This window comes from Nymphaea colorata, chromosome 10 (genome assembly GCF_008831285.2).
Source record: "Nymphaea colorata isolate Beijing-Zhang1983 chromosome 10, ASM883128v2, whole genome shotgun sequence".
NCBI lineage: Eukaryota > Viridiplantae > Streptophyta > Magnoliopsida > Nymphaeales > Nymphaeaceae > Nymphaea > Nymphaea colorata.
The window spans coordinates 18,559,759-18,583,865 of NC_045147.1; the positions used below are offsets into that span (position 1 = coordinate 18,559,759).

Genomic DNA, 24,107 nt, shown 5'->3' on the forward strand with positions numbered 1-24,107 from the left:
AGGAATCAACACTTCATAGTTGACTAAAAACTCGAAGATGTGACGGGCAACTTTTCATGCACAATACAAAAGTTTTTTTTTTTGGCCGGACAAGACTGGGTTTGATCCTTGTAATGCCCATAGCTTAATCCCATAGTTAATACAGCGTGACCACATGTAGAATTAATCCACACACCATTGTTATGTGCAATTTTTCACTTGAGGCAGAAAGTTTTAGCGTCCCCCACAACTTGTTCAACATCCATTCCAAATTTTTTCTTTTTTATTGAAAGAGATGAAGAATTCTTGCTAGTTCTTATATTCATATGGTTCAAATTTGGTCAAAGTGATATCTTTCACTCATCTTTGTTTTTTCCACTGGCCTTAATGGTTTGACTTGGCTGGTCGGTTCAGCCACCGATAGGTGTTTGGATTTCTTTATATGTATCACAAACAAGTCAAAGCAAACATAGGCGGCCTTGAGGGTGGCCCTGCAAGTTCTGCGCTGTCGGGAGGGCAGTGCGTTTATCCTTTTTCATCCTCTTAGCATCCCTTCGTCGATCCTCTGACCGTTGTTGGTGTGTAGCTGCACATTCCACCTAGCGCTGGGCATGTGGCCGGCGCCGGCCCGGGCCCGGCTGGACCAGATTTTAACAAAAAATATTTAAAGATATATATGAAAGCAGGACGGCTCGACTCAGCCCGATTAGAAGTTGGGAGCCTTTCTAATTCTAACTCATTTTCCAAACTTATGTTGGATGGTCAATTAAATACAAGAGTGATCTTTATTTATTTACGCAAGAGACTACCTTTTGGTTCTGATCAACTCTCTTCTATATGGGTCTCAATTTACTAACAACAGTCCTTACATAACCCTAGATAAAACATAATTATTCTCAATAGTAAAGTAATAGCTATCTCTTCTTTCATAGAAGGTGAAGAAAATTTTCAAACTCAAAAGCACAAATTTTTCACAATTTCTCTTGCCATGATTGCAACCAAAGAACTAGCAAGAGTGTTTTCTTTCCCTGTTATGTCACCAATATATATGGGCACTCATGTTCCTGATTTTAACTAGAGAGGGCACTTTGTCATTTTGTATGAGCAATATGCTTACTCATTTCACTTAAGAATTTTCATTGTAGCCGCAGGGACAATTTGCTCATTTTTAGTTCCTACTTCCGCATGCAGTAGAAAAACTAAAAACGATAATAATTAGTAGTAAATTGTCGAAGTGTATAAAATTCTCTACCAGGGCCGGCAGAGCGGGGGGGGGGGGGGCATGGCCTCCCCCAAAGTCCCTCCCCAATCAAATTTTCAAAAAAAAAAAATGTAGTTTTTAAAAAAATTCATTTAACTTATATAAACATTTTAAGAAATTAATTTCGACTCTTATTAAAATTTTGGATCTATAATTTGCTCCCCCATTAAAAATTCTTAATTTTGTCCTTATCTACCAGCTACTTGTTAGTCGGTACATATGCAAGGAGCTTGCATATGTGGTTTGTAGAAATATTCCGCATGCAAGTTGTTTTTGAAAAGATACGCAAGCATACACCTAAGAATTCAAAGAAAATTCCCATTCCTATATATACTGCCAAAGTCGGACAGCCGTCAGCATGGACTGGGACCAAATGCTAGCTGTTGGCCTCCTATCCCCCAATCATTTTAGGCCAAAGTCTACTCTCATACTACTAGAGAGCAGGGACAACTGCATGGCCTTAATTTTAGGCTAATTTTCAAGGTTTCACTCACCCAACCCATTCCCATCGCTCCCCTGCTTTCCAATATAAAATTAATATTTCCATCCTGTTCAGTATATTAATGGCGGTTTGTTCTTTTGCCCAATTTTTTTTCCATGAAAGTCTCATGGATCTTCTCTTCTCCTTTGACCATCTCGTCCATTTCATGTATATAACTACAACAACCATCACTGTTGGTGTGCGTGTAGGATTTCCATCAACATCAGCATCGTGTCGACGACCCTTTTTTGAAGAGTCCATGTAACATAAATGTCACTTGAGTGCGTGGTGCGGGTGCGGGTACCAGTATGACGTATCTCAAAAAATTTGAATGCGAGGGTGCGGCGAGTGTCTATATATATAATGTGTTTACTATATATATATATATATATATATATATATATATATATATATATATATATTCATAATATATATAATTTTAGCTTGATCTATTCTTTCTTTTTACTTTTATTGTAAAAAGATGCTGTTGGTGTGCGTGTCGGATTTCCATCAACATCAGCATCGTGTCGATAGGGTGCGACCCCTTTTTTGAAGAGTCCATATAACATAGCAGCAGAGACTGCAGTCTGCAGATCGAGATTATTAGGAACAACTTATCTTGTGACATAAGCTGAAGTGTTGTTACAGGCTTCAGGTTTAAACCAGATTTAAAATCAAATTATTGAGACGTATTTTTCACGCATATACATATAATCTCGCACCTCTGCTAAGTTGCTAATTGAAAAAAAAAAAGAAAGCAATTATCATCAATTATTCACATTCTTCTTTAATTTTTAACAACTTTGCTAACTCGTCTTGCTGCATAATAACACCGGGCGACCAAAACATACAGTGCTGAGGAGAGACTCAGTTATAGCCAATACCGATCCTCCTCCACCCTCTTTCAGCTTCACTCAGCCCACTGCATCCTTCAATAATTTTTTATTTTTTGGCACACCTAGTTGTCACAACTCCTACAGCCTGCCTTTGATAATGCATATTACAGAAAGCTCTTGAAGAGGGAGGGCCTTCTTCACTCTGATCAGGAACTCTTCAATGTTAACTTTGCAGATTCACTAGTGATGACCTACTTTGAAGGTGAGGGAAATCACTAAACATGGTTGGATGACGTAAATGATAAGCATGTTGATTTCTGCTTTTTAGCAGTTGGAGCCTTTTGTCTGTTGATGCCAATAATGCGATCTTAGTTATAATTGTGCCAATCTGCGCATGAAACATTCATTAAGCAAAAACAAGGTTCCCAGAACATAAAAGTTGAACCGAAAAGGATATGTCATGGGCTTGATTAAGCATCTCAGCATGGTTACAAATACAGACAATTTCTATTTTGGGGGCCCTTCCGAATGTTAGTTCCCTGTTCTCAGAATGAATCAGATCCGTGTATCAATTCTATACACGTTGGTGCTGAATTTTGGATCTGAAGCACACGATCGTGGTTACAGTAAACATTTCAATGATTTAATGGATTACAATAGGATACCTTGTCTTCTTTATTCAGATCTGATCGAATCTGCCGTAAGGAATTAAACCCATACTGAAAGACCGATTAACAAGATATATTTAAAGCAGATATGAGTCATATCCAATGAAGTATCATCTGTAGTTTTTTTTTTTTTGCTGATAATGATCAATTGAAGCATTGGTCTGGATCAAGTTTATGTAGCTAGCTCTATATTAATGCCTTAGCTCCTCAAACTAATCGAACCCTGCAGTTGGACCTGAATATTTGAAATATATATATATATATATATATAACTCCATTTGATAATTCATATGTAGAACAATCTTGAGCCCGTACAAAAGTATACACAAATCTCACAAACTACTGCAAGTTGTTTTGGTTGATGGTGACCAGAAATAGAGTGTACGCACCAATATTGTTTTACAAAAAATCGTGATATATATAAATTTCTAGCACTACAACAACTGGAAATTATTTTATACATACTAAAAATAAAGGAAATGTCAAGCATTAAGAGCATGTTTGGCAACGGTATCAAATTGTTACTATCAAATTGTTTCTGTTACATAAATTTACTCTAATGATTGTGAACAATTCATGGACCATGATAACATTGTATTGTATGAATTTACCTCAATGTTTGAGGCAGATTTATATGACAATACAGTTTGTTATTGTTGTCAAATGAGTATAAGTTTATCATGAACCCACCCAAATGGTGGGGTAGATTCATGAAACACTAGCATTAATGTTTGATGAATCTGACTTAATCTTTGAAGCAGATTCATGGGATACTTACAAAGTATTCTTACTCCCAAATGACTCTTAAGAGTTTGACTTAGCTGGTTGAGCCAGTGGTTGATAGAAAATGAATTATGCATTTGATTTTTTTTAAGTACCTATCAAACTTATTGCACAAACCAAAGCCAAACATAGAAGACCTGAGGGCGGAAATACTAGCCTTTGAGTTTGATGATGCAAGAAGAGTGGAAAAGTTTTTTCCAACATGGTATGATTTCCTCGTGTAAGAGAAGAAGAATCTTTTCCGGCCGGCTGGTGGTTGAAAAATGGGATCAAAAGTTTAGCTTTTGCTCATTTTTGAACTCCTATCACGTTCTTTGTAACTGTATCATGTTCTAGTTGACGAATCGCTGGCCAGGAAATTGTGAAGGCGTATTTCTTCAATACCATACATTCCACGGGGCTTCTTTTTGTGGTTAGTGGTTACCTCTTTCTTTCGTGAAAACACTACTAGATAGGATTTGAGTGGAATGTACCCTTAATAGTAGTGTCTGTTTTTTTCGGCTACTTAATTATTCGGATTTGAAAATGAACAAAGAAAAGTCATGCATGAGTTTGAACCTGAAATCTGATTTCACAATTCGAATATGATCCGAGTCCATTTTTTACATTAGTACCTGAATCCAAATTTTGAACCAAATTTGACGCAAGTTTGACGTAAGAACCATTTGTAAGATATTTATTTACAACTAAATTCGGATGTTTATGTATATTTGAATCTGAATCCGATCAGATGTTATTTCTTAAATCGAAATATGATCTTATTTCTTAATCAAATATTAAATTTTTTTCTATATCTCATTTTTAAAAAAAATCAAATAATTAAAATTTTTTTCCATATCCCATTTTTTCAGAAAGGTTTTGGCTGATATTCAAATTGGATATATTGATATCCCTAAACATTATTTAAATATAAGATGCAGCACTTCTCTTTCATTAAAGGGAAAGCAAAATTTCTATTCAAAAGCGTAAATTTTCAAACATCTACCCAAGATGACAGGATTTAACCGGATGACCCTTTGGGTAATTGTCAGCCAAAGTGAGGCATGTTAGAATTATATCCAAGAAGTGTGCTCTCAGGTGGAATCATGTTTGATGATCATTGCAATTTTCTTGAATGGTTCTTAATACTGAAACTCACTCATAGTGCTAACCCTTCCAATGAAAAGTGGCAGTTGTACATTTGTTTCAACGTTCATGAGCCAGGCGGGAATGGAAAAAAAATCATTCTTTGTCGAAGTCCTGTTAATGAAGTCGTTCGAGAAGAAAACTGGATTGGGCTACACGAGAAGAAAAGGTTTCACTTGCCGACTTCAATGATATGTATCTTCTTTTTTCTCTTTTGTGCAGAAAAAAAGATACAGAAGGGACTACCATTTTCATGAAGTCAAAATATGTAATGTTCCATCGCGTACTAATTAACACTTTGGCAACCCTGAAATGTCTCGTTCCTCGTCATCCTCTTTCTTCTTTCTTCTTTCTTCTTTCTTCTTCTTTCCTCTTCTTCTTCTTCTTTGCTCTATGTGGCTAGCAATCCATCGCACAAGCACAAATCACGTCTAAGTTCTACTCCACTTCGTGTCCTCTTGCTCTCACCACCATCGGGTCGTTTGTCCGAACGTAGGAAGATGGGTGCCTCTCTTGCTCGCCTGAACTTTCATGACTGCTGCTTCGTTAATGAACAGTATCTTGTCGCATATTTTGTGTGCATTATGAACAGCTGCAGTAAGGAAAAGCATTCTTCTAAATTGACAGAAAGTCATCCGATTATGTTTCTCTTTTATTACCTTGTTCGTTCGGATTATGATCACAAGATTTCTTATGGTTCATACTTCATAATGAGTTCTCTCACCACCGTCGCTTGGTGGGACTCAGGGATGTGACGCACCGGTGCTCTTGGACTACTTGGCACACAAAAAATTACGTGCACCGAGCAGACCTTGGCAGACAATGTGCAGGAAAGGAAAGAAAGGGAGGACATTTTGATAATTTATTAAAAGTATGTTTTGTTTGATTTTTTTTTTTTCATTTACAATTTTGTCTTTACATAAAGTTTTAAAAAGTTTTCTGCATATAACCAGGTTCTGACTCCGCAACTATCCAAACCAAAAAGAATGTAGGTCCAAACATGAACTCGTTGAGGGGATTGGATCTGGTTGACGCCATTAAAGCAGCTCTAAAGGTTCTATGCCCTGAGGTGGTTTCTTGCGTGGACATTGTAGCAGTTGCTATATGCAACTCAATGGCGACAGTAAGCTGTTTGTGTTTGTCTCTGTGCGCGTCGCTTGGGTAGTGATTATGGCTAAGGCTAGGTACCAGACCGGACCACCGGCAGGTACCCGACCCGACTCGGCCCAGGCTGGAAAAAAAGGGCATCAAGCCAGCCCGAAATGTTATGGGGCAGGCCCGGGTGGGCTCAATAACTGTTTTTCTAAAATATTTATTATTATTATTATATATATAATTATAATATTTTATTACGATTATTAATATTTATATATTATTTTTATATTAAAATATACTTTTATAATTTAATTTCCAGTGTGTGTCAAGTGGGCCCGAGCCCGGGTTCTTATCAGGCACCTTCAAAATTTTGAAAGTCATACTCTAGTTTGTAATATCTCTTTGGGGACCTTCAAAATTTTGATAACGTAATTATCACTTTCAATTAAGGCGACCTCAACATAATGTCTTCAAACATGGAAAGCCCTCGGTTCATATTTATTTTCAGTTGCAAAGTTGAATGCAAACATGAACTCTCAGGTTGGTAATGAAAGCCGCGCGGAACCATTTGATAATCGGATTCAGGCTTGCTTTTGCAATTTTTACATATGAATTCAAGTCCAAATTTGACATACTATGAATTTAACAACATGTAGAATTGGAACTCAAATATTGCTAGTTGAATCTGTCTGGCTTGATTGAAAAATGGAAATGCCCAGTTCTAAGTACAAACACATATGAATATATATAGCTGCAAATCCTCCGTCCATCTTGAGCTTCATCTAAGTAAGGCCACTTTGATGCAATCAGATTCAAGATTGTTTATGACCAAGTTTTCTTCAACTCATCTCTTTTTTCATGACAAACTCGATTGGTGAAATATGAAAAGACATTCTAGTCGCCTGTGCATTAAATGAAAATTTTAAGTAAACACCATAAATTCTTTTTTTTTTAATATATGAATTCTATGTCCAAAATTTTAGAATTTAATTTACGTAAGGCAATGCAACTTGTTCAATCATGGTCGTGCATCATGCCATCATATATTAGTCTATACAGGGTACTTTGGCAGAGAATAGATACTTAGCAAGTGTCTTATAAATCTGCATCAAAAATTAAAGTATGTACATGAAGAACACAAATACTTTGAAGTACAATTTTTAAGAAACAGCCAGTAAAAATTATAACAGGTATCAGTATACAAATTAATGAACAATTTATGTGTGCCTGACTATACACCACCCACATGTAACACACACCCAAGGTGGCATTTTTTGTGATAAAACGTTAAATATGCCGCTACAATGCAGTTTTAGGATGCCATCCAATGATTAAAAAAACAACCTGAAGAATCAGCCAATGGTGTCTATTTCTAATAAAAAAAAAATAAAAAGAAAATGGAAGCTTCTGAAAACAAAAAAATTAGAAAGAGTGAGAAAGCTTCTCAAAACTCAAGAATTTATCATAAGTTTGTTTTGAAATGTTAAAAATATTTCAAAATGCAAGCATTTAAACTAAAAAAAAACAAAATTAGGAAAAAAAAATCCTAGACTTGGTTGCTTTTCTTTCTCCTGAAAAACAAAAATGTCATCGACGCTCTCTAGAAAACTTTTTGCCGCAGTTTCATTTTTATCGACGCTTTCTTTAGCGCACGCTCCTCAGATTCATATTTTAAATGCCACATGTATTGTTTTGGCGGTGCCCCTTCTCCACAGCGCTTCGCAACTCTCCTCCACTTCGCAAGTCTCCTCGTTACATCGCAGCGCTCCTCCCCTCCCCACAGTTAGCCTCCAGCATCAGCTCCAAGTCCTGCTCGGATCTTATACCCTCCGCATGACAGAGCTCCGGCAGCAACAGTTCCGCTTCTCCCTTCTCTCCTCCGCAGCAGGTTAGCTCTTCCGCTTCTATTTTCTCCATCTTTCAGCCCTTCGGCGTTTTTGGGAGTTCAGTTTTGGGCGTTAAATTTGTGCATTTTGATGTGTTTTTCTGTTTGATTTATTTTTTATATGGTCTGTATCTTATTCTCTGTTATTCGCATTTTTTGTTGCATCCGTTTTTGGGGTTCAGTTTTGGGCGTTCGCATTTGTTTCTGTTACTAGCGATTTTGGGTGTTCGAGTATGATTTTGTTTTTATTTTGTTCGTCGATATCCTGAAATAGCATTTTAAATTGATCTACTGTCGATATCTTTGCTCTTACCGTAGCTTGGTGAACACCCCTGCCAATTTGGAAAAAGGTCACTTGGCGAAGAGAATCAGTTGTGCTTTCAAGGTGAGCCCTATGCGTCTCTCTCTCGCTCTCTCACAAGCACGTTCTCTCGATAACCCATCTCTCTCTACTCTCTCTTCACACGCAGGCCTTCAGGCACCATCTTCAACAGGAAATTTGGGTTTATCCCTCTTGGCTGCAGGTATGTCTCTCACGATTCCCTTTTTTTTCACTTCTATTATCCTCTATTCATATTAAGATATTATCTGTTAAATTAATGCTTTGGTTTGCAAGTTTTTCTGCGTTCATTCTCAGAGGTGTCAATTCTGTGTGAAAGCAAACTTGGCACTGCTTTACTTTACCATGTGAATTTCATTGAGCTTAAGAGTTTCAGCGTTCTTCTGGGTGAAATTGAGCCAACTAGTTCGTGTGCATTTAGCAAGTTGTCATGGCAGATCATCTGCAAACTCACATCACCCTAGACGCCCTCTGAAATGGTGGGCATATGTCCTTGTTTAGGTGCCAAAACTTAGCATTCTTGTAATCTGCATGTTGGGGCTGTCCTGATGTTTTGCTTTCCCACTGAAATGGAGTGATGACTGCAGTGTATGATGGGTGTTTTTCCATGTTGAGCTTCCATCTTTAACTGTACAAACTGAGATTTGATCACTACATTTTATGCTTATGAGTTGCCTCTGTAGTTGCTATACGACGCACTGACAACCAAATGATGGTGGTATAGGACTAGTATATGGAAAAACTGTTAGCCGGTGGTTCATGCCTGCTTTTCCCTGTTTCAGTTTAATTCAAAGAGATCATTTAACACCTTCTTCTCTCCTATTTGTCAACCCATGGTTCCATGTGCATGTGATAGCATCGATAATTTTTTTTAGCAGTTCGCTTAACAACTTTTTTTATGCAAGATTTTTCATATTGAAAAATGTAGTTGTGAAGAAATATTGTCGAAAACATTACCATCGAAGAGGTGTTGTAGCTTTCATGTTTTAACCGGATTGGATTGTTGTTTAACCAATTTGTTGTTTTTAAAGATCATCTTCCAATTTGTACCCACGTGAAATTGGAGGAGACAAAAAAAAAAGGAGACAAAAAAAACAACTTCTAATGGTCAGGAAAAAAGTCTCATATATTTTACCCTGTGCACTAAACACAGTTAATTTTACCATGCAAAAACCTACCCTGTCATCAAACAGGGCCTCAGATTGGAAGAGGAAAAAATTTCATCCTGTATTTTTTTTCAGCATTCTTTTCCATGGTAAATTTACCACGTTAAATTTTTTCCTGTCACCAAACAGGGCCTTAAGTTTGTCCATCACCACATAGACTCGATTCAGGGCCGACCTGTACCCGAATTTTAAATCTAAATTCCTTTTTCTCCATCTTCGTGTTTGTTTCCCGCTGTATTTAGAGAGCAAGGAGGAGGAGGAGCAGGTAGAGGAGGAGCTAATGGAGGAAGAGGATGATGGAACTTAGAAAGGGAAGACAACTCAAACGGAAGCCCCTCTCTGATACCACCAATTGCCAAACCACCACTCCACCACCCGCACCACCGCTGAGTTGCGTTGCCGCCTCCACTGGCATCACAGCCACCACCAGCAAAAAGAGAGGGCTAGTCTCTGGAGGGAAGCCCCAATTCGAGAGTTCGATTGTTGCTTCTGGTTCCAGCGGTCACCGTTCGAAAGATGAGGAACGACAAAAGGAGAATCAATCACCAGCTTTCTCTTCCTCCTCCTTTGCGTCCCCAGGTAGTACCATACTCTCTATCTTGTCCTTTCCCTTTTCTTTCCCTGCTTTGTGGATATCTCCAGATCTCATTCATTTAGAGAACAGGGGTTTGTTGATTGCAAGTATATACTAGCAAATGGGTCTCTCATTGTGTTCTTGAGCATTAATGTTTCATGTTTCAATTGCTTTTTCCTCTGGTTTGTATGCTTCAATAGTATGCTATTTCTTGCTTTTGTTTAGGAATTTTGGCGTCCGAGGTTTCTTACAGTGAACAGGTGTACAAGAGGCGATGTGTGGATCTGCAGAGGTTGTCGGTGATGGATTCCTTGAGTTGTCCACCTGGTGTCAAGGACGGCGATAATCAGCTTAGGTTAGCATACTTCTTTTGTTTTATGTGCATTTCTTTGCCTTTACAATTTGTTGAAGTACATTGCTGCTGTTTTTCTTAATTCGTCTAAGTGCTAACGCTCAAGTTTTAGGACTCTTGAAACTTAGTAGTTTGCGGTTTGGGCTACAGAGTGGTAATAAAATTCTTAAGATTATGAGGTTCCAACACAATTGTTGATTTATTCTTTGTGGAAACAGAATTACCATGCCAAAGTCTAGCATGCTATCACGAGAACTGTGTGACCCGAGGAAGGGGACTGGACTGTTAGAGTGGAGTGTTTCGGTGTCAGGTTGTTGCACGGTGGATGTGGGTTCTAGATAGATGAACCATCTCTCTTCATTGTTGATCATTGAGAATGGCAGCCACAAACTGTGCTCCATTTACTTAGATTTGCTTGCAGAAATGGACTCAGAAATGGTAGATTCCTAGAGAGAAGGAAGAGAAGAAGAATGCATATGTAATGTCAAACGAATTTTACTCGTAGTCTTTTTGAGAATTTTTTGTGTATCATTTAGAATCTGAATTGGGGAATTGTGTCTTCTTATCTCGGAAGCACTTGGAAGATCTGATCGATAGTACAGGTGGAAAAATCGCAAGTAAATATTGGTTTAATTTCAGTTGGATATCATGTATGTACTACACGTTTGGACGGTTGCTTCTCACCTTTGTATGGTGCATTAGGTTACTTTACTCCAAGCGCGCACTGCTTATTATGCATTCAAGTGCTTGTCAAAGATATTCCCGGAGATGCACAAACATGAAAATATAGTGGCACCGTCCGAAATTTGATGTGTGCCATTGGACAATCTTCTCCATTTTTTTTTTCTCGCCGTTGAACTTCCATGAAAGATTTTTTTCTCTTTCTCAGGTTGTTGTTTCACTTAAACAAAAAATTCAATCTGCCTGGATATTTCTCATTTGGAAACAAATATATGCTGCTTGCTCATTCCTTGGTCCTAGTTGTTGTTGAACCATTTGCTTTCTCTAACTATTCAAGTTGACTCAGAATATCTGTGTCCATTCCGAAGTTCATATTTCCTGTTATTTTCAAACAGCTGTCTTAATTGTATATGGCACTTTTCTTTTTTTCAGCTGATCTTCTTCGTTATCACTGAAAATTTTCCCCAATGACTTTTAATTGATGATAGCACATTGATTTAAGCCATTCTGATGTTCTTGTGGCCCCATGCTTTTGTCTCCATGTCTTACTAAAGTAAAAGGGGAAAAGAGAAAAGCGAAATTCATTGCCTGCTAACTGTGCTTCTATTAGTTCTCCTACTCAAAGTTTGTCTGTTATTTGTTTTGGACAACATTTTCCTGGTATTGTTGTGTTTTTAGGAGTAATAAAGAGGGACAATGTGAACCTGGTTCATCTATGATGGAAAGTTCTACGGCTTGTATGATGATGCAAAGGGTATGTATATGTAATATATGCCATATCTGCAAAAGTGTGCTACCAAGTCAAAAGCCATATATTTCCTTCAGTTTGGTATTATTTGACAAACTGTTTCATGCAGCATTATGGGAAGGCAGCATCGCATGATAGGCAATCTAGGATGTGCAGGTCTGCACTGCCCATGGTAAAACAAAAGGTATGATGTATTTCTGCATGTTGGATCGTAATTTGTAAATTTTCCTAGAAGATGGTCAAATACATGTTCTGAAGCAATCCTCAAATATTTGAATTTGCATGACCAAATGCATGTTTAATGCTGGTCCATATGCAAGTAATTCTTCATTTCCTTGAACCATGTGCAATAATAGAATGAAAATTTTGTTTGTTTATACTGAACTTTCTAGTGACTAGCTACATACTTACCCAGGTAGTGATAACGTGTTTGAATTTTTCAGGTAAAGCTGTAGACCATTGTTACTTTCTAATTACTGCAAATCAGTTGAATGTTGACTGCTTACCTTTACAATCCAATTATGTTCGGTATTATTTGACAAACTGTTTCATGCAGAATTATGGGAAGGCAGCATCGAATGAGAATAGGCAATCTAGGATGTGCAGGTCTGTGCTGTCCATGGTAAAACAAAAGGTATGATGTATTTCTGCATGTTGGATCGTAAATTTTCCTAGAAGATGGTTAAATACATGTTCTGAAGCAATCCTCAAATATTTGAATTTGCATGACCAAATGTGTGCTTAATGCTGGTCCATATGCAAGTAATTCTTCATTTCCTTGCACCATGTGCAATAATAGCATGAAAATTTTGTTTGTTTACACTGAACTTTCTAGTGACTAGCTACATATTTACCCAGGTGGTGAACGTGTTTGAAATTTTCTGGTAAAGCTGCAGATCCTTGTCGCTTTCTAATGACTGCAAATCAGTTGAATGTTGACTGCTTACCTTTAAGTCTAAATACAATCCAATTATCGAACAAATTTGGACATTCATAAATCAGTTGCATTAGGTACTTTTCTTCCTGTCCTGATGGTGTAGTTTTTCAATGAAGATAGCTAGTTGTCTGCATGCTAGATTACCGTATCTATTTGGAGATTAGAGAAATCCGTGGTTAGACTGCATTTAATATGTTTGAGAACTGGGAATGCTCATATTTTGTTGAATAAAAGCATCATCTGCATTACGCTTGCTGGACTATACTGATTAGGGTGGTTTTCTGGTTCTCTCTAACGATGCCTTCCATGGCAACTCTGAGCAATGTATCCTAGACCCTTATTGGCTTTAGATAAACCATCTGATTTCTTTTTTGAATGCTGAAACGAAGAATTGCCAGGAGCAATTAACTTTCTGTTCAGGACAGTTACTATCATTGGCGACTTTGGTGCTCTTTGATTGCTTTCAAATATCAAATTAAGATAGCAATGGGATTCACTGTTTGCTGTTTGTTCTCCTAAGATTCTTAAATGCAGTTAGTGCATAATTTTGTATCTTTCCCTATTCCCTTTGTTTCTATCATTTTTTTAGTGCTGGATGTCAGTTAATCCCTTGTATGGTCACTGCATTATTGATCCTTCTAGTTGTAATATATTCAGAAGCGAAGACATTCAATGCCTGAAATTCCAAAACACTCTTCTCTACCGGAGGACTTTGTTGAAGAACGGAAGGCCCATTTTGCTGAAATTGATGCATTTGAACTACAAGAGGAGGCTGTCTCTTCTGATGAACTGGACTGAGGTCGTCCGCCCGTGAAATCTTCGTGTAATAGTGTCATTTCCTAACAGTGTGTATCTTAACTCTTGCTTTTAACTTTCAAATCGATGCGAGGAACCCGTTGTACAGAAGCTGTGAAATTCCACCAGTTAGTGGTGATACTTACCTTCCCGCTCAATCTGAAATTTCTGTGGCGGTATCATGTCAACTGACTGAGTAGGTGAACTACTATCCTACTGAGAAATTTCTTAAAGGAGCAATTTACGTTTGCTGATCTTGGGAAATAATCTTTGAGGTCAGGGAAGCTAAGGACGTCACCTGCAATATATTAAGGCTCCATTCTCAAGATACAACTCCATGTTATCGCTGTTAATGTTAAGAAACAAATTACTAAATAAATTATTTTGATTTCTTTCATTAAGTACGTTGGTTTTTTAGTTACTGTCCACTTGGTTGAAGTTTACGCTTCTCTGGCAGAGAAGCTTCGCAGACAGCAATCTTTGCTCCCCTTCCTTGAGAAGTTTGTGAGGCTGGTTTGTGATTTCCCAGTCGAGAGTAATGAAGTGGCTTGTTTGAGCCTTGAGGAACCTTGCAATTTTCTGGGTGTGGGAGAGGTTAACAATCCACTGCCAGGAAAGAGTCTACGGCCCTTTATTTTCCTTGCCTTTTAGATTTTGTTCTAGATTTTGGGCTCTGGTCAGACCCTGGTTCCGATCAATTATATGTGATATGTCCTACCTCTACAGATTTATCGGATCCTGTACTTGGACTTGACTATTTTAAAAAGCTATTCTCCTCCATTACTAAATCTAGACTCTGCCAGATCCGATACGGGTTGGGATCGGGTCATACCGGATCCTTCGGCACGTCCACTTAAAAAGGAGGGCACATGGAGTGCTGTTCTAGCTAGTTCATGACGTAACCGTGCACTACGTTGATCTACCTAGTATGACAGTACCAAGGATGGTGGATGACGGTGACTCTTTCTTTGAATAGCAGATTGCCGGACAAATGGCTGTGCTTGCCCGGAGAAGTTCAGTAGCAAATGATTCCTAAAATGCAACAGATGCGCAGACGTGGTTATGACCACTAGTACTTTTGACTATCTGCCTGATTTTATTGTTCTTTCCTCAAAAACATTGGGCTCCCATTTCCGTCCATTTGATTTGGTATACTTCTAGCGGTGGAGGAGAACATAAGGAAGAGGAGAGAAAGCAATTTATAGCTACGGCAGCTTCTGAAAGAAAAAAAATCGAGGTGTTAATTCGATGGTTGGTGCCATTACTGGTAACCATTAATTTATTCGTTTCCTTGAGGGTTTGATTTGGTTAAACTCAATTGAAGGAGAATATGAACAGACGGAAAGAATTGAAAGCCACTGCTAACTGTTCCATGGTCAGCAGCTGTGGTAACAACCTCCGTGTCAGAGACTGACGGCCATGAATGGCCCGATACAGAAACGGACGGGAACAAGGAGAACGCCTCCACCCACCGGAGATGTAAACGACGGCTCCACTTACTACGCAGTAAACACCAGACCTTCAAGTCCCTTTCTTTTCGGGGGAATCCATGGGAATTGAGTATCTCCTGTGGGCGGCGAGTCTGAGGGTGCCCGATTTCTGCTGCACCACCCTTGCTCTCGAAAACCCACCAATCATACCTCTTTTGAAAAGATGAGCCGATATTCTTCCCCCATCTCTGCCTTTTACCATCTAAATCTAGGAGCCAAAAGACTTTCCATTTGAACATTTCCATCTTCTCCGCCCCCATTCATTTCTTTTTCTCTTTTTCCAAAGCAGACCTCATCGAGCCTTCGCCTTCTTTAGTTCTCTTCGTCCATGTTCGCCCTCCACAGATGGTCGACGCCCCAAACTAAATTCAAAATGAAAATTAACTCCCTCGGGCAAGTTCGATGTATGATCATTAAATTTAATTTAAGAAGGAAACTTCAAGATCATGCAAGAGTCATTAATCCAAGAAAGATTGAAGTGTCTTATACTGTAGAGATCCAAAGGAAGGCCACGGCAGAGTGTCACTACGAAGGAGGATCGCCGCCACGGGTGGCTGTCGTTCGAGTTCCGGAGTAGTCGTGTCCTTGCACAAAGCCAATGAAGGAAACGACTTTCTAGTAATGGACGCAGGCGCTGTGAAATGAACAAGACCGTGCTCTCGACCCTGCAGTTCTCTCTGGGGAGCGTAATGCGTGCAAAGGTCGGTGGACACATTATCCCCTCCATTTCTGCACCAGTTGAACCAGGTTTTTTAATGGTGCATTAATATTTTTCTGTAATTTGTTTAATGACGCATCTTCATTAAATTTTTTTTCTTTGTTTATTTCAGATCATCAATTAATGAGGATGAAACGGTGTTGTCATGTCAGTTTGGCCTTTCACACTGTTTTCGTTTCTTATCCGTTACGGCGGTGGAGTTGCTGAAATTTCGTGCATTTTATTTTAAAATTTGTTACTAAACTATTTTCAAAAAAACAAAACATGACGCTTAATATTATAAGATCCATCTTTCGTTTCAGTCCGGAGAAAAAGTTTAAAAAAGTAGTCGAATCAATTTGGCGTTCAATGATGCGTACTGGTTTATAGGTGGAACACCCATTTTTAATAGACTTAATAATGAGTCCGGTGGACGGAATGCACACGTAGCATGATCTAGTAAAGATCAACTGAATAAAAGAACTTCATCGAGAAAATAAGTCGCTTATTTTTAACATCTGAATTGAATAATAGTAAACAGAAAGAGAGAGAATCGTCAATTACCGCACCTTGTTTAGCAAAAATCAGAGTTCTTAGTATTAGCAGATACGTTTTAAGGAAGAAGAAGGAGGAGGAGGTCCAACAAGTCCACCTGACCTGACGGAGTCCAATGTTGGACGTCGGTCAAAACTATGCAAGGCAAGCGGCGGTCGTTGAAGAAATTGGCGCTGCAAATAAAATATACTCAAATTAGTCTCTTAGTTTTCAGATTTAAATTTGATTAAACAAACTTTATCCTGAAGTTGAATCGAATTTCTAGATCTTCTCTTTTCCAGCTTCCTACAGTTCCAACGTATTTCCAGCTTTAAGCACCACGTCCTATCAGTTTTCTCACCGGATCGACCAAACACTAGAACATGTTATTCCACATTATGATCCGAACTCTGCCTGCCGAGTGTTATTTGGATCATAAGATTCATAACTCAATTTAGAACGTATTTTTTCAAGCTCTAGTTCTGATCTGACAAAGTTCAACTCATGTCCGATGAGCTCCCCGTTCAACAACCAAACTGTCCTTGTCGACCAGGAGGTCAAACATGGAGAAAGCCTTCCTTGTTCTCCCTAGTCCCTACCCGTTCTTCTCTCTCTCTCTCTGACCAGGTGATCGTTGATTCATGACGAATGTGTGCTCCGATTCTGCAAATTTCCTTTTCCCATACTAAAAAAATGAAGAAAGTAATTTTTCACTGAGTCGTTTCTTCTCTCCACATGGCTCATGTACGGGGCACCTCAAAGTCTCTAGCAGCACACAGATAACGGAGCCCCCTCTCTAGTCTCTCCCCGAGAAACGAGCGCCCGCTCTCTCTCTAATGCCACCGGATTCAATGGCTTTGTTCTTTATCCCACGGTAAACAAAGGGCGGGTCCAAGGTTTTACAGAGAAACCAGGGGCACCAATGATGCACCACAGACCCAAACGCCTTTATAAATATCACCCACAGGCTTTCCTTCCATACCCACAAGCGCAAAGAGCGTGTATCTGAGCCTTCTCTCGTGTTAGTGTTCATCCTTTTCATCTGTTTTCCTTTCTCAAAGAAGAAAGAATGGAGTCTGTTCGTGATTGGGTCTCAAAGAACAAGCTCGCTAGCATTGGTAAGGAAAAACCAATGCTTCATTTCTCGCCAAGAATGATTAAGAGAATTTGTTGGCATCATGGTGATACATGCAAAAAATGAGAAAGCGCCCGTGGTTCTGATTATGCTTTTGAATTGAACACAGGCTCATTGTGGGCAGCGGCTGTTGGTGGCTCTCTTGTCTACACGGGCATGAAGTCGTCCCTTAAACCCAGCCTCCGCCTCATCCATGCAAGGTGCCTTTTCCCGTTCTCTCTCTTTTATTGTCTTTCTCCTCTCAAGCATAGAACTTCTCGGGCTTGATTTTCTGTTCGTATTTTCTTTTACTCTTCTTCCTCTTTGGTTCTCATTGTTTGGCTGTATATCAGATAGTCTTTTTCTTTCCTTGCAGGATGCACGCCCAAGCGCTCACCCTGGCCGTGCTTTCCAGCGCCGCGGCGATTCATTATTATGAGAAGAAGCATGATGCAGTAGAGCAGGAAAAAAATGTTTTAGGTTAGAGGAATCGAGCTTTAGATGTGTGATGGCCGACTAAAGTGGAGCATAAGGGGTTAAGTCTGAGCCTAAACTTGACTGCTAGAAGAGACCCCTTTATTTTGCACTAGCGATCATATGTATATGTGTGTATGTATCTGTTACCAGTTGGAATGATGATATGGTTTTATGAGAAGGAAATTTAGTAACTTTAGATCTACCTCTGATGACCAACACTATCGAATATTTTCTGTGTTTGATTGACAAAAATCCCGTCTGTTAATGCTTTCCGATCACCGCATTGTCTGAGAGATTAGTTTCTCCAGTCTCTGATCTCGATCGTCTCTCGAAAGTCCAACGATCATCGACGATGAAACAGGTTTCACCCCAAGGCATCCAACTGAGAATGCCAGTGTATCTAGTCGAATTTTGTTTCAGGTGATATGACTCCTTGTTCGTTGTAGTTTTTTGCCAAGAACAAAGAATCAGTGAACATTGAATAGATATGATTTGGATAAATACCTGTGGAAGATATTCCCCAAGTTTAAAGCTACTCTCATTATTATATTCCAAGTTGGAAGGGCCAAGTCTTGACGTGATTAGTGAATATAAATTTATGCCTTCGAGAAGGTAAGGGGGCTGAACTTAATATGCTATTCAAGAAGAAACATCTCTCTCCAGTCCACCGGTGTAAGAGGAACTTGGCGAAATATCCTTTTTACAAATTCAACACTTTTGTGATTTAAGAAGGAGATTAGGTTTTGAATTTTCTAACTCAGTGTGCACTGAGAAATTTTTGGTGTTAAATAGCTTAAAATGAATATTCATATTCTGCAAGCTCAAGCTTAAAGCTCATTTTCTTTTACTCACTTTCATCATTGTGAATATGTCTACAGTATGTGAAAATTCAAATTCATTGTACGTGAAAACCCTTTGTCCTACATACGTATAATAATTCAGGATGTTTATAATAAACCTACTCCCAATTGGCAGGTGTATAAATGGCCGGATCTTATAGTTGCGTTATGCAATATAATAAGGAATAAACCATAGGGTTTCGCTAAATTTGGAAGTTTTGCAATTGGATGAGGTGGTAAGAGGCTTTCCCCTTCAGACCTATAACTAACAGCTACCCTGAATATTTTTCAGGAATATTTTTCATAATTGCGACTTCTCTTCCCTACCTCAAAAGTTTATATCGATGTTCAATAAACTTAACACGTTTCCCTCCTTTCCTTTTCAAGAAAAGAAAAGAAAAGAAAGGGGTAACGCGCCAGGTAGGGGTCGAACCTACGACTTTCTGCTTAGGAAACAGACGCTCTATCCACTGAGCTACAGGCGCTTTGGTTGAAAGGGACTTCTCGTCAAAATAAAAAAAACCTATAATCACGAGTTCAACCAAGCCACAGATTAAGATCAAGTTGCAGCCCAATTTTTCGGCTACTTCCTTAGAGTTTAGTAAATGAAAGATCGAACAATTCAACATGAACAACCAAAAAAAGGGAGCTCGATATAACATATTTTCAGGTAAGCGAACAACCTCATACTCCAAACTTGTTTCGTCTCGGACTTACTGAATATATGGGGCAGGTAAATTCTGAACCACTGGAGCAAAAGTGTTAAAACCAAGCTCTAAGAAGGGGTCGTTTGTCGTGTGACAATTGTTATTATTTCATGAATTTTCTCCAAAGTACAGTGTCTTCATAAATCTGCAAAATAATAAATATGTTACTGTTGCCAAACACCATATGGTGGTGCGCTTCTGAATGTGTCTATTTCCCTAAATATTGGTAAATGAAAAATAACATCCTTGTAAAACTAATCTCATTTAAACCAAGATCAATTGTTGTAGGAGTAAATTTTGTAGGTACCGAACCATGAAAATCACAGTTTTGGTACCCATGATTAAGAATTCGAAATGATTTATAAGATATAATTGAAGAAATTATATAAAATTTTAGTGCATCTTTCTGGGTTGGTTGGCCAGCGTCCAGAATAGGGGAGGGTGACCGCTAACCAGAGTCGCTCGTTCTTAAAATAATGGCGGGATTCTCGGGCAAACCAACTTCCACTGCCGACGCGGCAGCTGGTTAGGAAGTAACGTGCTCCTTCCTTCTACGCCACAACCTCTGCATATTACTGCGTCAATTGTTTGAAAGCCTCCATCCTCTTGCCTGTGTTGCCGTCGTTTCTTCAGGTAATTGTTTGCTGAGAGAAACGCCCATAAAATGTCCTCTCTGTACGTTCAGAAGATTGAATGAACGGGATGACACTTCTTTAGTTGGCTAGCGGATGTCAGGCATACTACCACATTGTTTTCGCCAAATGTCACTCCAGGGTATTGAACTCTTGACCTTAGGTCTTCTACTTGGTCTTTGTTTGGAAAAAAATTATGCTTTTGTTGGGACAACATTGTAGGAATCAATCAGTATTAACAAAAACAGATTTTTCTTTCTCCTTTCCTCTTTTCACTTTTTGATGTCGGAACAAAATGAAGATTTTGTGCTTCAATTCCGTAGAGCTTTGATCTTTCAACTTTTTTTTGTTTTTGTCCTTCAATAACCATCCGAGCTTCTTGGTACCTATGTCTTCTTCCTCCTGTTTCTCTGTGTCACACCCCGAATCTAACTATTCTTACTGCTTCTTGGGAAAAGTGCTCCATTTTTTCACCTTACAGTAACTCGAAGGCCGAAGCAACCCCAATAACTGGGCCTACATGGAATCATCGTTTGTTCAAGCTGCAGTTTTATGTGAGCCGTCGGCAACCAGGTGATCCTTTAAAAGATCGAGTGCATTCAAATAAAATCAATACGTTAGGTACCACTTCGTAGTCTCTCCTATTGAAGCAGTATTGGGTTGATTACACCCACTTTCCTATCGCAGTAATAAAAGGTTGGATCCGAAACATAAGCACAGTATTTCATTTGCACATATCAAATTTCCTCTCGAAACCAGTAGGTAGAACAGATTATGCCAGGAGAAGCAAGCTAGATATAAAGTTCGTATGCTTTCCACTTGAATCTCTTAAGACCAAATCATTGCCACCTGCAGAGAGCCTATTTTGGCAACTCTGTTTTTAACTTCTCAATTCCCCACCTTCCCTCCTTTATGTTTCTGGAGGAGTCGGTTTTTGGTATCTTGCTTTTGTTTTCTCTTATGCATACACAAGAAAAAGCGGAACTGTCTTTACGTGATTCGCACTCATGGAGATGAATTGGCAGCCAAAAGTAAGAGGAACCAAAGGCAGACACTTAACTTTAAATTAGGAAGAGCAGATTAGTTGACCGGAAGCATAAAAAATGTGCAGATTTCACGAAGCAGAACGAATGTGGCTGTGCGAGTTGTTTCTTTTTTCTTTCTTTTTTCCCCACTCTCGTTGATGATTCCTGTTACCTGCCTTATTGGTAGACCAGATGCACCTATAAAACCTTCAACGTGAGGCTTCCTCCTCCTGAGCTCTCATCACAAAGAACTATTTTAAGAGATTCTTAGAGAGGAACCCATTTAGCAGGTGGTGGACGGAGAGAATCGAGATCATGGACTGCTGCCTTTGCAGTTCTGTAGCTGGCGTTTTCAGGCTGCCAAGAAACAGCATCTGCTCGAGTTGCTATGAAGGAGCACGTAGCATGATAGCTTTCATGGAAAAGATGGACGGCGAACCGAACCCCATCTCTGCTGACGAACAACAAAAATCCAGAAAGATTGATATAACGGAAGAGTTGAGATCCAAGGTGTGTATGCATGTTGATAGGAATCAACTCTCATTCTTTGCAGCTTTAGTGTAACGCAAAAAGATACAGAAAAAAATCGGCCTATTTCAGATTGGTTTTTAGTTCAAAAAACAAATGAAAACGAAGGATTCGATTGACCTCAGGATATATGAAATTTAACTTTCTCTGATTATTATCTATCAGCATTGTCGATGCAGGGGTTGTCTTACGCCTATAGGAAGTTGATGGAATGGAAGGAAAGGGACCAAGGTTTGATTGAACGAGTAAGTTTTCTAGGAGGATTAGTCGATGCGTTCAAGGAAGGACTTCACGCAGACGTTCAGATTAAGGCGACGGATGGACCAGCAAGGCTTGCCCACAGGGCCGTCCTGGTAAGCGCGTCCCTTCATTTTCTTTCTACATCCATTCTTTCTCTCCATCATTTTTCCAAAGACCAATCCCGAGACGGAGACCTCTGAACTGGAGGTCTCCTAGTTTCTGTTCTTTAATTTTTACCTTGTATAATGTATGCTACTGTCTGCACAGTATTATCTGAGATTCTTTTCCTTATATATATTCTCTTTCTGTTAGCTGGAATCTGCCTAATCTTACATATCAAAAACGATAGTCCTCAGAATCAGATCACCTGCGGTACCAAACAGATGATCCACAGGAAGACTTGAATTTTGGTATTGATTCCCAGTTTTCAATTATAAAGATCACGTTCATGTAGATAGCTTCCCTAAGAACAAGCTAAATAGATTAGTTTAAGCCAAAGGGTCCTGTGGAATATAGAGCAAAGCCTAGACCAGGCCACCATGGGATATTTCCTGCAAATACTTCACCAGGCAGTTGCTAGTTGCTGTAACATCATTTAGTTCCTGACTTGTGTTCGTCAAGCACCAGATGATTTTATTTTGATTCTGATTCGGGGAAGGCAGTTCATGGGTTACATCAATCAGGCGTGTTCAGGTCTCCACGATGTGGACTTGCCAAAGATCCCGTATGAACTCAGTAAGCAATCAGTAGTCTAATTACAGAAAGCATGTTATGTCCGCACAGAAATGGAACTATGCTTCAGCAACCTATGAAATAATTATGGTTCTCGCCTGCCATTTCTGGATAACCATTTGACATGACAAATTGGGGATTTATTTTTACCCCTTCCGTCATTTGGAGGAGGATTCATTCTGAAGAAATCTAAACGGAACTGTCTGGATGAGTTCGATACTGAAAATCACTTTTTCAAATGTCATTCATTTCTTTAGTTTTAGCTCCGATTCTAACAGGCATGCTTGACCAGGCAGCAAGGTCCCCAATCTTTAAAGCAATGTTTGAAGCTGATGAATGCAAAGCTTCTTCACCTTACACCATCACTTTGCCGGAGCTCAAGAGTGAGGAGCTAGACTGCCTACTGGAATTCCTCTACTCTGGAAGTCTGCCCAAGGATCAACTTGCAAACCACGCCCATGCTCTGCTGATTGCAGCTGACAAATATGAAGTGCAATACCTAGCAAGGTGTTGTGAAGCTCAAATTCTACAGACATTGAGCACATCTAATGCATTGGAAATTCTAGAACTTTCTTCATTGTGCATGAATGAGAGGCTGAAGAGCATGTCTATGAAGACCATCGTGAAGCACAGGGAGGAGATAGTTTTTTCTGAGGGGTACTGTGGTTTTGTGATGAGGAATGCTTTTCTAGCAGTAGAACTAACGAGAGCCATGTTTATGGAGGTTAACGGCCAACAAGACAGCTTGAAAGCGTAATTATGAGTGTGTGTGTGTGTGTGTGTGTGTGTGAGAGAGAGAGAGAGAGAGAGAGAGAGAGAGATCCTATTTATCGTTGGTAAGCAAAAGTGCATATACAGTGAGGTTCTGAACATTTATAATTGCTTATTGAAAGCGGTGTATCGTTGTACAAAATGACCTCATTTTTGCTGTAAATTTGTATTACTTGTCTCATGTATTATTGAGATTTATGAAAAAATAACAGAAATGATATGCAGGGCTCCATTGTTTTACAAATAGTAAGAAAGGTGCAACCCAAGTGGAGCCTCATGCTAGAGCCTGTTATAGATGTCTCAAACAATTTTAGTATTACTAGTGGTGTTCAACCACTTGGCTTTCACTTTCCTGGTAAGATAAATTCATGTACGACTAGTTTGGATCGACTAAACCTTAAATAAGAGTACCTGCAAGTATGCGCCCTTGGAACCTCGATATTTTGAGGCATTTCAACCAAGTTGAATAGTATAAATGTGATCGACGTGGATTTGATGAAGATAGAATTTTGAAAGTGTTGTGTAAAAATGTGTTCATGTATCACAAAACAAATGGTTTTCATGTACAAAAAGTGTTCTTGTGTAACAGAAAATTTGACGTTTTTATACAATTTT

General features: G+C 39.0%; 2 protein-coding genes and 1 non-coding gene across 6 annotated transcripts; 2 read left to right on the forward strand and 1 right to left on the reverse strand.

Annotated features, from left to right (window-relative positions):
• The first annotated feature begins 7,885 nt into the window (after window positions 1-7,885).
• On the forward strand, window positions 7,886-14,106 carry LOC116263377 (uncharacterized). 2 transcript variants are annotated; one of them, XM_050080313.1, is made up of 9 exons: window positions 7,886-8,116; window positions 8,432-8,498; window positions 8,584-8,637; window positions 9,862-10,198; window positions 10,419-10,548; window positions 11,905-11,980; window positions 12,084-12,158; window positions 12,531-12,608; window positions 12,833-13,542. In XM_050080313.1, the coding sequence occupies exons 4-9, from the start codon at window positions 9,913-9,915 to the stop codon at window positions 12,860-12,862; spliced, it is 675 nt and encodes a 224-aa protein (XP_049936270.1). In that variant the 5' UTR covers window positions 7,886-8,116; window positions 8,432-8,498; window positions 8,584-8,637; window positions 9,862-9,912; the 3' UTR covers window positions 12,863-13,542. The 2 variants fall into 2 exon arrangements, with proteins under 2 accessions (XP_049936270.1, XP_031498955.1); XM_031643095.2 differs by lacking the exon at window positions 12,833-13,542 and adding an exon at window positions 13,569-14,106 and having other exon boundaries at window positions 7,887-8,116.
• Window positions 14,107-19,269: 5,163 nt separating this feature from the next.
• TRNAR-CCU (transfer RNA arginine (anticodon CCU)) lies at window positions 19,270-19,342 on the reverse strand. The gene has a single exon. It is a non-coding gene; the product is annotated as a tRNA-Arg (tRNA).
• Window positions 19,343-20,114: 772 nt separating this feature from the next.
• On the forward strand, window positions 20,115-23,712 carry LOC116262789 (BTB/POZ domain-containing protein At3g56230-like). 3 transcript variants are annotated; one of them, XM_031642287.2, is made up of 5 exons: window positions 20,225-20,338; window positions 20,655-20,769; window positions 21,512-21,731; window positions 21,929-22,102; window positions 23,014-23,712. In XM_031642287.2, the coding sequence occupies exons 2-5, from the start codon at window positions 20,717-20,719 to the stop codon at window positions 23,476-23,478; spliced, it is 912 nt and encodes a 303-aa protein (XP_031498147.1). In that variant the 5' UTR covers window positions 20,225-20,338; window positions 20,655-20,716; the 3' UTR covers window positions 23,479-23,712. The 3 variants fall into 3 exon arrangements, with proteins under 3 accessions (XP_049936165.1, XP_031498148.1, XP_031498147.1); XM_050080208.1 differs by lacking the exons at window positions 20,225-20,338; window positions 20,655-20,769 and adding an exon at window positions 20,115-20,197; XM_031642288.2 differs by lacking the exon at window positions 20,655-20,769 and having other exon boundaries at window positions 20,208-20,338.
• The last annotated feature ends 395 nt before the right edge of the window (window positions 23,713-24,107 follow it).

What these genes read in the sequence shown, in the direction of transcription:
- LOC116263377 (XM_031643095.2), top strand. Translation starts at nt 9,913, where the DNA reads ATGATGGAACTTAGAAAGGGAAGACAACTCAAACGGAAGCCCCTCTCT. An exon ending in GACGGCGATAATCAGCTTAG is followed by an intron (nt 10,549 to 11,904) that starts GTTAGCATACTT and finishes TTGTGTTTTTAG; the next exon opens with GAGTAATAAAGAGGGACAAT. An exon ending in TGTCCATGGTAAAACAAAAG is followed by an intron (nt 12,609 to 13,568) that starts GTATGATGTATT and finishes TAATATATTCAG; the next exon opens with AAGCGAAGACATTCAATGCC.
- LOC116262789 (XM_031642287.2), top strand. Translation starts at nt 20,717, where the DNA reads ATGGAATCATCGTTTGTTCAAGCTGCAGTTTTATGTGAGCCGTCGGCA. An exon ending in TGTGAGCCGTCGGCAACCAG is followed by an intron (nt 20,770 to 21,511) that starts GTGATCCTTTAA and finishes CCCATTTAGCAG; the next exon opens with GTGGTGGACGGAGAGAATCG. An exon ending in TTGCCCACAGGGCCGTCCTG is followed by an intron (nt 22,103 to 23,013) that starts GTAAGCGCGTCC and finishes ATGCTTGACCAG; the next exon opens with GCAGCAAGGTCCCCAATCTT.